The 17146-nt window shown below is 41.1% G+C and overlaps 1 protein-coding gene across 2 annotated transcripts in view; it reads right to left on the reverse strand.

Moving 5' to 3' along the window:
• The window catches only part of dennd2b (DENN domain containing 2B), a 48209-nt gene that overhangs the window by 22348 nt on the left and 8715 nt on the right, over positions 1-17146 (reverse strand). For both annotated transcript variants that reach the window (XM_070855892.1, XM_070855820.1), the window contains exons 2-4: positions 10808-10906; positions 4077-5357; positions 2603-2748 (exon numbers count right to left, since the gene is read on the reverse strand). In XM_070855892.1, the coding sequence (XP_070711993.1) occupies positions 2603-2748; positions 4077-5357; positions 10808-10881 (1501 nt within the window). In that variant the 5' untranslated portion in view covers positions 10882-10906. The remainder of the gene's footprint in view (positions 1-2602; positions 2749-4076; positions 5358-10807; positions 10907-17146) is intronic.

Below are 17146 nucleotides of genomic sequence, written 5' to 3' on the forward strand. Positions count from 1 at the left end.
GAAACACAGTATTATGCAGGGAGGGGACACACCTCGTCTGCACACTATGATTGTACATTTCTGTGTACACAATGGACTTTCTGGGCAGGGTGAGGCACAGAGCAAACTATACCAACAGTGTCAGCATCAGATTACCCGCTCACCCATTCAGCTGTAAACATAAATGTGCACGGGATGAAAAAATAAGTTACACTTGGCAGCACCACAAGCCATAAAGTGTGTCTATTATCAACATAGTCTGCTTGTGACCACAATGGAGAAATTATACAGGGGAGGAAACATTGTTTTTGGCACATTTTATACCAAAGAATAAAATCAACAATCCAACTGAAACTGAGAAACTGTCAAAGTGTGACTTTGTTAAAATATGAATTACTCATTACATTTACCAGACAGTCGCCAAGATTTACTCACAAGAGTAAAGGCAGACAACACTTCAGCAGACTATGTCAGTGAAGGTACCACAAAGATGAGTGTTTGAACCAGGACTCCATGATGCAGACAGCTGAATCATTGCATCGCTTATGCACAGGGTGTGATTCATCTGCCTGTAAAACAATCCCTCAATGACACGTCATTTGTCGACTACACTAGTCTGAAGCACTTAAAACAGCCCCCTAATATCACAATCTATCAATCAATAGTGGCAACACTGCAGGTTACAGATGACTTGAACTGTTACGGTAAAATTCTGGTGTCAAAGGTGCCAAAAACAAAAATGGTGCGAGTGAATGTCATACCAAGACAGCTAAGAAAGCCGAGATGTCTTTGTGGAGTTCAGGAAATGTGTGGGGACTTCTGGTTCTCTACATGAAATGCTTGTTAAAATAGGGGCTCAGAGGGACCAAAACATGGCTCATTTACTGCTGTGGCTGCTGCTCACATGAACCATCTGACCTGCAATCTACCACATAGCAGTGCTGAAAACCACTGCTCTCCTCCATTCAGTTTGAAATAACTTGAGCGGTTTCAAAGTTACCCAAAGACAACGTCTTTGTCAGGAGCAAACAGAGGCGAAAGCGCGTCTCCAAACTGCAAACTCTACAGTCACGGTGCTGGAGGAACAATGGGGGCTTTGTTTGGATTCACATGAAAATCAGTCATGCCTTGACGCTTTCTCTCTGAGGCTGCTGCATATCCTCAGCTTCAAAAAAAAAAAAAAAAAAATGCTGATGAGCACGACACTGATCACTGATTCGAAAACAACATGGCTACTTGAAGAAATACCATGAGGTAATGTAATACTTGCATCAGGCCTTATTTGGTCATCACTGAGCATTTATCAGGAAAGAAATTTCAGACTGTGAAAACTTTTTATTGCATCTGAAATCCAAGCTTCATCATGAGACTATACTCACACTGACACACATTTCCACCACATTAAGTATGCACCGGGGGAACTGGCAATTGGACTGGGCAGAAGGCCTGGGGTCATTTGCTAGTGGAAAGGAATTTGGCTCTTCAACATGTCCAGCATTTCATACGCACATTATCTCTGAGAACACTGGAGTCGATCGTGTTTACAGTGAGCTACACAATGTGTTGCTAAAAGGGTTGCAATGTGAGAGGATGATGCTGGACAATCAAAATGTAACAAAAAATACAGATATTCGCTCTTTGCTTGATCTTGGGGCTGCACAGTTTTGATTATTACTGATTGCAATATCTTTGTGGACAAAAGCGTCTTCTATGCTTTCTCTATGAATATGAGAGCTGGATAGTAGTGTGAAATATATAGACAACTAGACAATCTTAAACATAAAATACAACCTATACAACCACATGTTATCCATGAATCCCGCTCAGACTTTCTCTGTTCCCCACACCTCTACATGAGACAGATGCAAGAGGAGGAGCAACCCTCACACTCTTATTGCATTACGTCATGCTGCAAGGGCCTATCACTTTCACTAAAACATCTGACTAATGTCTTCTAAGGCCACTGCTACTTTCACAATAACTGTACCATGTATGAATTTACTCTTCACGGAAGGCTCTGAACATGAACACAAAGTAACACAGATTTGATTTTTATGAAGTTAATATCTTCTGATACAATGCTTTGATTTACTATGGTTGTAAAGTACTTTCAGTTCATAGTAAATGTGTCATTACGTGTCCAAAAAGATGCAAGTACATAATCATAAATACTAAATCTGTGCCAAAAAAGCAGGCTGCAATCCCTCACAGTGCTGCAGAGTTTGCAAAGCAGCTGTCAGACACGTAATGAGCGATTCCTAACGCACTTTTACGATCTCATTTATAATCAATGCCTAAGATCACATGACTTGTTAAGTATGAGACTAAAAGAATGTTTCATTATTGAATTATCTGTCTATTATTTTCTTGATTAATCAATTAATTGTTTGGTCTGTGAAATATCAGAAAATAGTGAAAAATGTCTGACTACAATTTCCCAAAGCCAAAGCTGACATGTGCAAATGTCTTGTTTTGTCCACAAAACACAAGAATATTCAGTTAACTATCATATAAGAATACCAGCAAATCTTTACTTGAAATAGAGACTTATATGATTAATCAATAATTAGAACTTGGCAATTAACTCAATTAACTTTCAAAGCCAGTGAACCAGAGTGCTTACCTACTATGTCTTCATAGGCATTCTCCTCTAAAGTGCTTTTTGAATTGGGCCGACTGCGCGCGCCTGTGGTCAGTGTGCCATTCTCTGTAGGTGAGGACGGATATGAAGATGGCAAGCTCGTGGCATCCTCCGACTCGCAAGACTCCCTGGAAAGAAATGAAGAAAGTCAAAACAGAACCAAGTTGGGGAAAAATGTTGCATACACAAAATTACAAGGAGGACGAGCCAGTAAGAGTCAGTGTCTACCTCAAAGGAGAGATACAGATACGTTAAGAGTAAACAGAAAAAATCCAGCTGGCATTGAAAATAGTTTCATAGTTACGGTTTCACTTCTTCTTCACTTGCCAATAAGGAGCAGAGAAAGGCTAAACAGGTGGTTAGGACACTTCTGGTGGTTATAAACACAAGTAAAAAGCATTGGCATATCCTTTAAAAAACATTAAACCAGAAGCCACTAATTATAAAACACAGAAAGAACAGAAACACCATGATCAACATGTGCTCCGATCATAAGGAAATTCCTGATAAGTCACAAGTAAACATGCAGATATCTTACTATTCCTGAGTGTATATAAGACAAACATCACATGTCAAGGCACTGCAGAGGAACTCTGCTACATTAGTGCAGGGATCTACAGTACGGTCATGTCGCACCATCGACAGCTTGTGGCTTTTAAGCTTGGTCTGAAATTGCAGGAGCCACAGGAATGTTAAACACAGAGTCCAAGGGATGAACGTTTAAGGATTTCATCCACATTTTACATAGGGCCAATCTGGAGAGGCCCCACCCTCACACAAAGAAACTGAGGACGACATCTGATCCTGAGAGCTATAAGTTAAGAACAAAAACAAGAGCAGACTACAGTGTCCACTGGTATTTCACTGGTTTCTAGATGATATTTATTGCTGCTAGTTTAAAGAGAGTATCTTCACTCACAGGCAGAATATGAGTGAACTATTTCATGAGTAAGAAAATATCATGGATTTGCTGGGAGTGATTTAAATTGGCAAAACTTTTCATGGACCAAGATGAATTGAAATGACTTCAATAAATCAGTTCTTTTTGGTATGAGCTGGTTTTATGATACCCAGTAGACATTTGTCATTTCTCATGATAAACCTATGATGGCATTATCAGATTTCATTGAACTAGGACAGTTTGGGTGACAAGAACTTCATGTTCTTTAATTTCATTTAAAACTATTATTTTTCAAAGGTATTTTGCTATAAATACTGATTTCCCCAAAACTCTTCAGGATAAGCGGTATAGATAAAGTATGGATTCGACTCTGACCTCCACTTCAAATCCTAGTAAAAAACAAACTTAGGAGAACCAGAGTCACTTATTAAACTACCACAACAACAATCACTTAATCTGTGAAAACACACAAATGCCGTGTTGAGCTGACTTCCGATAGCACTGTGTATTTTCATGTCAGTTAAAGGAGACACATAAACACACTGATATCCTCACCTGTCCTGGAGTCTTATTGGGGTGCTCCCATCGGACTTCAGCGTGCGTGTCATGCTGGGTGCAGGGGTCGAGGGAAGGGGCGGAGGAGACTCAGAGGCGCCGTTTGGAGGTAGTCCATTGGCTGGCAACGCGCCCCTCTGGTCCCGTTTGGCATCGTACTCAAAAGTGCGTTTGGGCTTAGGTAAGGGGTTGACTGGTGCGCCGACAGAGGTCTGTTGACTGGGTGGTTCTGGGCTCTCAGACCTTGTTGAGCTCACACTAAACCTTTGTCTGAGTTTACTGAGCTTATCAGACACCAAAACAGGATCTGGTTCTGTGGCAACTGAACAAATGCTGCTGCGCTTACTGGCACATGTGCTGTCCAGGTCGTCACCAATCACAAAAGTCTTTTGTCTTGTCTTGTCTGGAGCGTAGCAATTATTCAGATAACGTGGAGGGGAAGGGTTGGGGTTCTCCTTCAGGGCTTGCTCTATCTTTTGTATCCTGTTGAGGACGGCCGACGTCTCCTTCCGTGCCGACAGGGAACGTACAAAAGTTCCTGAAGACTCTGATTTGCCTATCCTTTTCTGGAAGCGACCTACGCCGTCTTTGTCTGTAAGTCCTTCGTCCTCTGTCTCTGTGTAGGAGCATTCAGAGAAAGCTGTGCTCATCCTGCGAACCCCTTTAAAGTCAAAAGTTTTCTCACTGCAGGGAGAGGAGAGCAGGCTGGGGCAGCCCTCACTGCCCCCAACACGCTCCCCTCCTCTTTTATCCAGACACAAGCTCATCCTAGGCAGAGCCACCCTTCTGCACTCCCATTCTGAGATCTTTTTGCGGATTGTGGCGGGGGGAACACCTGCGACTGAGCGGGTGAGAGAGAGGGTGCGCTTGTGGCTTTGTTTAGAGGAAGGCCCCAGTGAGAGTGTGCTCCAGCTCAGGGGTCTACCATTAAGTCCATCTCCCCGAGTCAAATCCCCTTGTTTCTCCTTCTGCTCCTGGAAACCCGAACTTTCCTGACAGGACTTGGCTTGAGCCGGGGGCTTATAGATGGAGAGCCTGTTGTCCAGGCAGCTGATGCTTTTCGACTTGGTGAGACGGCCTTGGGAGTCAGGGTCCCCCGTCAGGGATGCACCACTGAGAAGGCTGGCGGTCTTGTTGTTCCAGCCGGCACGTAGCAGGTACCTGCCGTCAGTCCGGACGTACCTACTCTGCTTCCCAGAGTTCTCACTGTCACTGAGGAGAGGCTGCTGGCTGTGTCCCGGGCTGGCAGAGAGAACAGGACACGGTGACGTAGACTGGCACCTGAAACAAGTCAGAGCAAGGTGTGAAAACACACATTTTAATGCTTCTCTGAAAAACAAGAAAAAAACAAAGCCTAACAGATATTAATAAACCAAAAGAGGCTAATCATGCCAACATATCTACTCAGTCCTCAGTACTAGAGACTCAGTGTGGAACAGATGGTAGAAAACTGTAAAGAATCAGTTAAATTTCTGAATTCATTTCCAAGATCAAAGACAGAATGAAAACCTGAGCCACTCATTTAGAATAACCACAGGAAAGTATTCTGTCTTTGGCAGCATGACATTAGAATAAAGGCCAAAGGAAATACAGACTACATTAAAATGCCACTGTGGATTTTTCCACATAATCGAAATGACTTGAGGAGAATCACTGTGGACCTCACACAGAAAACAGTATGCCGGGCAAGATTTATTACACCGGCCTTACCTGGTACAGTCTCACTGCTCCTCTCTGGTCCTCAAAGTCTTTTCAGATCCCTGAAGCTAAGTGTTACTAGGTGCTACCGCAGTTCCACGGTCACTGCTGACTTTACCACCATGCACACACACACTTTCTCACACATTTTCTCACAGTGTTCAGCTCCTTTAAGATTTCCACAGACAGACAAACTTTCCCTGTAAATCCGTGACACCTTCCTACTCATAGTCTTTCGGGAGTGTTGTCATGACTTGGAAGCTGGCTGAGTCTTGCGAAAGTCAAGCGTTGGGAGATCTGATGTCACAGCCATGGTTAGAATAACAAGCGTTATGGGAGGAGGAAGCTGAGGGCAGCGGACTGTGATCCAGCAGTGCAGGTTGGGACAGATCTCGCTTCACACCTATCTGCCCTTCCCTGATTTCATGACTCCTGCTCCAGGGTGGGGAGACGTTTACAACAGCTAGTAACCTGCAGGCTGCAAGTGTGATGGATGCATCTTATCTTACTACCCTTGAAGAAATATGAGAGTCTGAGACGGCAGCTCGTGTCTGCTGATTTGTACTGTTGGTTTGTATTTATTGAATAGACTTTAATCAGGCTGATATATTCAGTGATCACTGAACATGACTTTCCCCCAGGTTGGTCAGCAAGGAATAACTGAATACTGTAGTTCCTATGAAGCCAGATCCCACCACAGTTTGCTGCTTGATATTTATTGATTGGCGTTAATTCTGAATATTTTGATAACATTTATCTATTTAGCATGTATAAGCAGTATAATACCATTTAATAAATATTTTGTAACACATTATAAAGTAGTTTTAAGCAGCCATAAGGACATTCCTAAATGTTTATAACTTTTCCTATTAAGGCATATTTCATACTTTTACAACTGGGGTCCACTATATTGTCATTCATTATACACCAGCTTCCATTTATGGGTAACCACAGGAGGGGTTAAAGTTGTCTATAAATCAGCTTAAAACCACATTATAGTGTGTTATAAACAATTTATTCAATGCTTATATAGTACTTGTAAATGCTAAACGGGAGGATGTGATGTACAGCCTCTAAATCATGATAGAATGAGCAATAAAACATGAAATGGACTTCAATCTGACCTGAATCACATAACAATGAAAACCTTTTATCTCTGTTTAACCTGCCTGTTTCTAGAGTTACTATAGCTACTTAACATAAGGCTCTACACTGCAGCTGTTTTCTGTTATCTTTCCCACACTATGAATAAATTGTCCTCTGGTTATTAGCTTACTGTCATGTCTCGTCGTGTCTGTTAAGTTGGTTCACTCGTGTTTTGTCTCATCTCTCATTTCCTGTTTTATTTTGAAAACTAAACTCTCCTCTCGTTTCAGGCAATTGACTTCCTGTCCTTGTGTGTTTTCCCGCCTTGGTGATTGTCTGCCCCGCCCTGATTGTCTCCACCTGTTCCCCATCACCTTGTGTGTATATATAGTCTGTGTCTCCCTTTGTCTTATCTTGTCCGAGCATCATAGGTCACTTGTGTTTTTTTTGTAAACCAAGCCATAGCTTGCCATGCCATGTATTTAGTAAGTATCTTGTCCATGTAAGTATTGTTTGTATTAAAGAGTTTGACATCTGATAGAACCTGTCTCACTTCGGGCATTTAAGTCCACCCGGTCTCTGAGCCCCGTGCTTAATACTTACTCATATTTTTAATTACAAATGTATTCTAACTCATAACACATGAGAAGACTTCCAGACATTTGAAACCCTATAATAAGTTGATCATGTGGTTTCATGAAGAAAATACTTTTTGAGCATAATTTTTGATATTAATTAGTCCAGCACATGACATGTTGCAGTGGTTCAGAGGGAAGTTATTAGAACTTATCAAGCAAATTAAAATCCCTCTGGTTTCCTTGGTAAAACTCCTGACTAAATGTCTGCCAAGCAGTACAGTTGATGCAGGAAGCCAGAGAGGGAGCAGTGTCTGTGAAGCTAAATATCAATGGGAATGTTTTAGTAGCAACCAGACCAAACATTCAGTAATGCAATTCTAATGCCAGTAGCATTGACTTAATCACAACTGTTTTGCTCTTTGGTTTGAGGGCCTCTGAGGTTTTAATGTTTTTCTAATTTCATATCTAAAACATTTGGAGGATTTAGTCCCCACCCTCGACCACGATTCCATCGATGTGCTAGTAAACAACAAGATGACATGGAGGAAACTGGTTTATGTTTCATAGAGACTGCATCTATGTTTTATTACACTGTAGTGTCTTCAGTGTGAGATGCTCATTTGACTGAAGTGACTTTCAAGTGAATCTTTACAAACTTGTAGACTGGTTTCACTTGGACTTCCTTACTTGTAGGTTTTAGATCTATGGAGCCTGTGACGGGGATACACGGGAGAAAAATCACTTTTAAAATAAGAATGAATAATATATAATAATAGAATAAATGATAAAATAAATACTTTTGTGTTCTCCCAAGAAGCATTTACATTCCCTTGCAAAACTTTTCATTCAGGTCATTTCCATATTGAAATTGTCCTGTATTTTCGTGCACACCCTACTGTAAACCACACACTACTTTTTTACTATGGCTCGGAATGACATGAAGAGGTGTACTAACCATGTGGTACACCTGAGCAAATCCTGTCGACCGGCCCATTTTTGGCTTTACCAGCCCTCACTGTGTGCTTGTCATTCGGGGTGTGCATAACAGCATGTTGCATGACCCAAACAACAAGTGCACATCCTCTTTCCACATACATAGTCCATGTTCTCTGTATTTAGTGTACATCCACTGGTACCTGGGAGTACTGAGGTCCCAGAATACACATGTAGAACGCTCTCATGTGCACCTCGAATGACCAACACTTTGAGGGGGGGGGGCAGCAGTCCACTGACCAACGCAGCAGCTCAATGGGATTTGTCCTGGTGTGCCAGATGACACACTGAATGTCATTCCAAGAATGTGAAAACATCATTTATGCATTACAGTAGAGTGAGCACTAAAGTAAGTGCATTTTCACTACAGTGCACATGTACATGAGTGAACCTGAGTGACACAAATGTTTTGCAAGAGAATGCAAGAGTGTTTCTATTTTTCTATTTCATCTATTGATTTTTTTTTCCTCCCCCATGTTTTTTTTCTCCCCCATGTCCCCTTAGGGGCTCCGTAAAAACCTCTCAATTAGACACAAAAAGAAAATATGTGCAGAATTTATGTCTATTTAGGGCTCGGGGACTTTTAAGGGGTTCTGGTGGTCTGGATCATGCTTGTGTAAATAAGCCCAGTTTAGTCAGCTTCAGCTGGGCCGGCCACACATACAGTACTGTACAAAGAGCTGGATGCCAGTCATAACCTGGCCTCTGGCTTTCACTCAGGCTTCCAGGGTATACTAACCACAAGCCACTTCCTGTTACTGACCATGATGGAGGTAGCAGACTGCTCACATAAACAGCACTTCTGCTATTATAGTTCAACATATGTAAACTGCATCACCCATTAGCACTTTTATGTGTTATCATATATAAAACTCTTCATACCAGTAAATAAGATGAAGACAGTGAAGGTGCATTTCTGCATGTGTAAAACACTTTATCTTTCACAGCCTTGTCAGCATGTTTTGTGTTGTTAAAACACCTCTCTCTTATACTTGTGCTCTTTGATGTGCAGGGCATCTATTTGGAGTATAACATCAGTGCAGGGGCAAGGAGGTTCCTTTATATGGTTTCAAATTTTTCCCCCCACAGATCAAGTTTTTTGTTATGCTTTGTATTGTTTTTTCCACCATGTTGCTGCATGTTGCCATATGAACCTCTTGAGGCTACGCAGTTCAGTGTAGCTGTAATTTGTCCTAGAAACCGATCCCTGGTTGATTCCATAGTTTGAGGGAATGCATTGTGCAGCACTATCAAACGCGACTAATTCTTCTTTCTCTGTTACAGTAAAACCTGGAGCTGCAAAGCATCTCTGCCTCATGAGCTTTAAATGCAGTCTTTAAGAATCTAGGGTAACATGAGCCCATGAGAACAGCCAGCTTTTAATAAGGCTCTACTTCAATGACAATTAAATTCATCAAAAGCGGCTGAGGTTAAATGTACAATTATCATGTTAGACGAATGCAGAGACCTTTGTGCTACTGCCATTAATGTTTTCCTTATATGTCAGCAGGTTTACCTTGGGAATTGTGTGCCTTGGACAAGTATGAGGTAAACGTGCTGACTTATCATAATAGTAACATTAGGATTACCATTTATGTGGTTTTCCACTTCCAACAGGCCTAATTTACACCACAAGCAATTACAGGAACCTGCTGCCACAGGTGACTTTATGCTGTGTGTGTTTTCCACCAGTGTCTCATTAGCAAAGAAAATGAGGAGTGATTTAACCTACAACACAACCAGTAATAAAACAGTTGCATTATCATACATTATATTAGACTACAGATACAGCAGCACCATTGCTAACAATTATCTCTCTCAAAATCATGGTGGTGTGACAGTGCGAACAGAAGACAATGATCGCACAATGATCATGTCTAACTACTGTATGTGACATGAAATCTTTTGTTAGACTTTCTAGTTAAAAACAGTTTGCACTCGATAAAAACGGACAGGATGATAAACCATAAGAATGAAAAGTCTAGATATCACATATCATCCTCAATGTTTGTTGTTCTCTCCCGGCGGGACACTGTCAGCTCTCAACATGCTAACACAAGCTTCAGCTCACTACTCACAGTTTAAAGTTGGATGGGGCCCTCATCCAGAATACAGGATCGTACTTGCAAAAATTCTGGATGTCTTCTCATGACTGACAATCGGTTGTTCTTTCCCATGGGTGAAAAAAAAAAAACCCACTACACCTGACTGTCAATGCAAAGACGTATTTCAAAATGAATGAACTGATAAGTGCAGCACTTGTTTCTCTTTCAAATCAAAAGAAGAATTAGTCCACTCAGATGGATACTCTGAAGCCATGTGAGGTGGCTGGAAGTGAACATTAACCAGCCCATTCCTATTGCAGATGTCACTGACCTGTCGGGGACGTCCCGCGGAGCTTTACCCGCTTCTGCACGAGGCACAGCCTTCGAACTCTTGTTGGCAGTCATGTTGGTCGGCAAACCGCCCACTCACCTGATGAACAAACACAAGGATATGAAGTATTTAAAAAGTTGCAGCACTCAAACAAGCAAAAACAAACAAAAACTCTTGCTGCAAAATAAAACTCTTCTAAGATTGTTTGGTTTTGTCTGTGGGTGTTTTTAGGAATTTAGAATTTGGGCTATTACAAAAATATTTACTGCATTTAGTCTTGAGATTCACAAAAGTCCAATCCAATCCTCTCATGAACATGGACATTAATCCAGAACCACATCTAAAACCAGATGGCCAACATTCCTGTAAGACCACAACCAGGACCCAAAGCAAAAACTGGGTGAGCCAACAGTGTGAACAGGTCAACTCATGTTACTTGACTTGGCTTTGCAGCTCTGTTCACCACCTGTGTTTAATGTTGGTCTGACACTGCTTCACTTTAATGCAGATTCCCAAAAACAACAATAGGATTTTTATTTCTGACGCTCTCAACCCTAAATTTGACTCTTCTCAATCCCTGATTAACATGAGAGAAGGGCAAAAGGGCTTGACAACTTGACAACTTTTCATATGGCAAGCTAATGCAAAGTACCTTCTTTTCACCACAGATGCCATGTTGAATCTTCAGTGCAAACGCTGCAGACAAATTTGACCAAGCCAAAAGCAAGTGGAATAATTAACACAGCATGTAGACAATGTTGTGCCAGAGAAGCTCTGGAGCCTCGAGCACAGCTATTCCTCCACTAAAAACCGTCTATTTTAACATCAAACAACGCACGACAATGTTGTGCCACTAAAAGAGCTCAACTGATTTGCAAACAAGGTCCCGATCTGCATGAGGATCATAGCCAGAGAGGACTTTGGAAAGAAAGGCCTTATTCATATGGCTGCCACCCTGTTGATGTATTAGTAACCCATAAGCCGGGAGAATGCAGAGCTTTAATTGGTCAGTTTGATGTTTGACGGTTTTATTACGGTTTTGGAGTTATTTTGGGGTTAGCTTCAGAGGCTGCCTGCAGGTGGATACTTTTCTATCAGTCTACCTCTAATATCTACCCACACAGATAGCTCTGGCTTTATTTGCCAAGACATTTATGCCTCTTCCGTGATATAATGGAGGACCATGCTAGGGGCATTGCTGGGAGTTGTTTAAAGCTTGCTGTCACAGATGCATGTTGTTATAACTTATGGACTGCGGATCAGCTTGATTTAACATCCTCTATTTAACAGAAAAACCTGTTAAAACATCTTCCTTATGATAAACATTTCCTGGACTTGATCTCAAATTAGACCAACAGTTAGTTAAACCCTCCCTTCAAACTGCAGGTCATTGCCCCTCGAAATGCAGTAATGACCCTTTCAAGACAGCTCAAAGTGATTGTTCTGGTGCAAAAGGAGGTCAAATGGAGATCCCTAGAGATCAGAGGTGGAGGATGGGAGGGTGCTTGGCAGCATGACTTGTTTACAGGAAGTTGTTGTATGAAGAAGACAGCCAACCAGTAGTGGAGCTGAGTCCTATAGAGACAGATGAGGAGAGAGAGGGAGCATTCCTGCTGTCAGCTATTTCCTGTGACTGTGGACTATGCTAAGAGGACGGGGCATGCATCATTATTTTCATCCAGCTCAAAGAATGATGTTACCCCGTCCTGCTTACAACTCTCCAGTACTGCTGTTATTCTGTGAACAATGAAGACCACGACACCCAGAGTGTATTTTTACAGAAAACTGGCACAAATCGGGGCACGGACAATGGGATATTTTCAAAAATGGAATTTCAACATTAAAGTGTACAGACATGTGTTAACTAGTGTGTCAAGTTTGGAGGTGACCCAGTTTCTCATCAAGAAACATGACATTTGTACCAAAATTAGAACTTTCCAAATGACTTCTATAAATCAGAGACTGTTAGCCACATTTGGGACCAGAGATATTGATTGCATTGAGGATTGTCTTCTGAAAACATGACAACTTTCTGGGCAAATGGAATAAAAAACAAGTTAATAATTTGTCCATTATTGTGTGATAAAACAAATCATTCTGAAAAGGGAAAACAAAAGGGAAATTGAGACAAAAATAAGCAGAACTTTGAGGCATACAATCTTTTATATTACTCTAAATGAAACCAAATGGAAATAGTCTGCTTACATAAAAATCAGACACATTGGCAGCTGTGCGAAATATTATTTCTAATGAATTCCTGCTGAAACAATATTGTATGTTTTTGAAAGCGATATTTGATATCCTGTCTGACTGTCTCTGTCTGATTGAAAGCAAAAAGCTTCTGTTATTTGTAACACCTTAAATCAAATATACAGCAATTAGAGAAAGACTGCAATCAACTGGCAGGAGCTAGAAAAATTAAACTGTTAATATTTCGAATTAGGTCAGCTCTACACTCTTGAGTTACATTATGTTGAGACTAATGTTTATTTGTACAAATCTATAATTTTCTATTTTTTGGACCGAGAGGAACACGGTCACAAAAATGGGTCACAGAGACCCAGGATGGACTTGTGCAGTGTAAACACCAAGGCGTTAGCCAACTGACTTCCTGAGGTCTGATACCATCTCCCTACACAAAATCACAGGCTGTAAACAACCTCTTCTAAGAAAGCTCTAGAGTACCTTTAAAGTGCATTCAACCAGATTCAACACTAATTTTCTCTTGAGATGTCAGAGCCAAAGGCAAACTAACGGTCAACAGTGAGACGTCAAAGACTTCATGCTGATTGGAGGCATTCAGTCACCGCGGTGACGAAGTGACTCACTTGACACTGACTGGTGTTATAAAGTCTGGCGTCTTACAGAATGAGGTAAAGTACAAAAAGACATTAATGTATGAGGGCACACTTCGCCCAGAGGGTGTTATTCAAGAATTATTAGTAGGTTTTGTTGCTGGAAACTACGTAGTCAGGTATCAGGTGTCAGTTCTCAGTAACTTCATCACAATGAGTAACACCTTTTACATTACACTTATCCATCTGTTCCATTATTGATATAAAAACACTGATGAAAGTAAGCAGATTGTTATAAAGTAAAGACAACAGGGTGGAGTGTTCTGACTATGAAGTGGTTTGTAATCATTGTTTATGGTTTGCAGTGACAATGTAAATGACTCAACCAGGTCAGGTAACAAACAAGATCAAGTATAAGCTTCAACACACACTGGCATCATATAACGCATGTCAAAACACCCACATCTATTGTTTTCTATGCCACACACACACACACACACACACATTTGCTACCAAATCATACATTTCCCAGCTGCTCTTCTTTTACTTCTTATTGCTTTTTCAAACATGACATCCAGCCTCGGAGAAGTTAACAGTTCTCTTTCCTCCACGAGTTTGTCTCTTTGGCTCTAACATAAAAACAAATCCTCCACAGCCAAACTGTCTCTTTAAGATATTAGACACCGTCATCTCAATGGCCTTATTTAGCCGTTTCAGGGTTTTTCCGGGTTTTGTCATGTTCATGTTCAGAAGTACTAATTGATTACATGAGAGGCATATCAATGATGCATATTTTCCTCAGAAACAAGAGCATATTCATGAAATGAGACGACAACAGAGTCTCCATTAGACTACTTGGGCTGGAATAAAAGAGCCCTTTGTGTTTGAAACGTCCTTGAGAGGGAGATGTGGTTAAAAAGTAAGTCTTTTATCAGCTGTATGTGTGTGTGTGTGTGTGTGTGTTACTCTATTAGGTAAAATATCTTTCAAAAGAGAGTCCACATGTCCTTGGCCCTGTCACATTTGACAGATCATCTGATACACAGTTCTCTCCACTCCATGGAGGAATGTACTAATATTTGCCCTATCCATCAGACCGCGGCTGCATTTAAAATATTAAAGAATGTTTTCAGAGGGTGAAAGAAAGCAGAGGAGAGGAGCAGAAACACCTGGACCTGAAGCCAAGAGCTTCTTTTTCATTCAATAAAGACTACACTCAAATATGCACTCTCTCAGCACCTGGCACTTGATGTTCAGACAATGAGAGCACGGCGCAATTTTATGTAACAACTTTATGACGTCATGACGGACAAGCTTTCATTACCCTTCGACTGGGTTCACTTTCGGATCTTTAGCAGACACAACAGGCTGCATAAACACAGGCTAACACTGTCTCCTTCTGTCTCTTGTTACTCAGCCTTTCTGGCTGACCTGTTCCTCAGTTTCTGCTGATCAGCGACCTGACATCAAGGTACAAACCACCGCCGAGTTAACAAGCAGCCAAGAAGCGATGGAGAGAGGAAGAGTGAAAATCTCTGCAAATTCTCAACCCTTTGCAGACGTCACAACTCACTGGCAGACATGAGCCCACACACTGATCCACGCCTTTGTCTAAATATCTGCAGAAAGACCAGTTTTGTCCACTATAGACAAAAAGAGACTTGAGCTGGCTGACGTCAAATCGTGAAACTGAGCATTGTGGGAGTCAAGTTGCATAAATATCCTGATAGAAAGGGAATCAAGCACTTGATATTCAGACCAGGATAATAAAGTCATATAGAAGCATTTAGAACACTTGTACAAACTGTACACATGAGGTGTGCACATGAACAACCTTGTAAACTAAAAGATGGACGTATTACATGCTGGATGTATGTTCTGTGCATAACCTGCTGTCTCTAGATAGCAGTTTAAAGTTCTGACAGCCTCAATGTGTTTCTTTGTAAAACAAACCACCAAGGTTGATGCTACTGGCAGTAGCACATAGCCAAGCCTATATAATTACCCCCACACTCCACCACATGGTTCACCATGCTGCCACTACATAGCTCAATGGACCAGGTGGAACCAATTCTTGGAATCTTTTTTTATCTCCTTCTTTAGCCACTTCAGCTTTTTTTTTCAGAGTAATCATGGTATGTTTTCTCTTTGTGGAAAGGAGGAAAAACCCTTCTGTGTAACCTAGATATGAGCGTGCACAGCTGCAGAGGCAGGCATGTGGAAAACGGGCTTATATCCATCTGAGCTGCAGCAGGGGGGCTAGAATTTGTGTCACAGAACTGACCTCTGACACACAGTCTTTGACTTTTCCAAGGACCTAAAGCAGATAGGATGTATTCTTATTTGCTTCTGTCTAAAGCCACAGGTTGGCTGAGCAAACAAAAACAATGATACCTGTGTTGTTGCTCATTTCCTCCTTTATGAGCATATTTGTTGGTGTTCAAGCAGCTTCGAGCAGGTTAAAATTCTAAATGTGCAATTCACAGGAATTTTCAAGATATTAGCAAAAAGCAAAACCAGTGCGTTTGTCCATAAACAACTCTAATGTAATTATTCTGGAGACAGAGCAAGAAGATACATAAGTGGGTCAAGGGCCTGCAGTATCATCACTTATTCAAAAATCTGTTTCCATCACTATTTTGCTAAACCTATTTTTATCAGTACAAACACTCAACCTCAGCCAGTCATAAAATCTTACACGCATTGGCTTCTTGTGACCATAAATATGAGCTATTTTTGTTGGGTGAACTGAACACCAGAGGAGGCAGATCAGGAAGTACTTATATGAGCTATATGTGGAGCAGATTTGTATCTCAGACTTTCTAATGCACAGATTCAAAATGCAACAAAAAGCAAATGACTGGACACTCGCTTTAGACTGTCCTCCAGTCCTTCAAGTGCTCACAGTCACATTAATACTCTTGGCAGAAGCAGTCAGTGAATGAATTAAGATAACTGGTTTGAGTTACATAAAGAAATAGCTTCAGTTCTTTGGATTAAATGATATGGTGTGCTGATTAATGGCACAATAAAAAAAGTATGCTGTCTGATAAAGCCACTAGCTATTTATAATGTGCTACAGTCTGTCTATGTTATAGCGGATTTACAAATCGCGGACTTTAAGAAAAAGCATGCACCATTTATTCTGACTATCAACAGGTTGTGACTAATGTTTATTAGCTGAAAGCTTCACAAACACAGCTGACGGTGTTTGTATTTGCTGATGGTGATGTCCTTCAATCTAATACATTACATGAACGAACATCCTGAAACAGTGAAGGCAGAACATCTCATGGTGTGTGCATGCTGATATGGTGATGTCAAGTTATGGTGACATGCAGATCCCATCAAATCACTGCACCTCACTGAATGTACAGTAAATAAAGACGTTGGTTCAAATGTGACACGGACGATTTACACTGTAGTTGCTGGTTTATTATTACTATTTACAGTAAATCTAAAGAGATGTCAATGAATCAAGTTGAACATCTATAGTGTCAAAGCCATGTCAGAGGTTACAAACTTAGGGTTATAAGTCAGGGAC

Source organism: Pempheris klunzingeri, chromosome 1 (genome assembly GCF_042242105.1).
Source record: "Pempheris klunzingeri isolate RE-2024b chromosome 1, fPemKlu1.hap1, whole genome shotgun sequence".
Lineage (NCBI taxonomy): Eukaryota > Metazoa > Chordata > Actinopteri > Acropomatiformes > Pempheridae > Pempheris > Pempheris klunzingeri.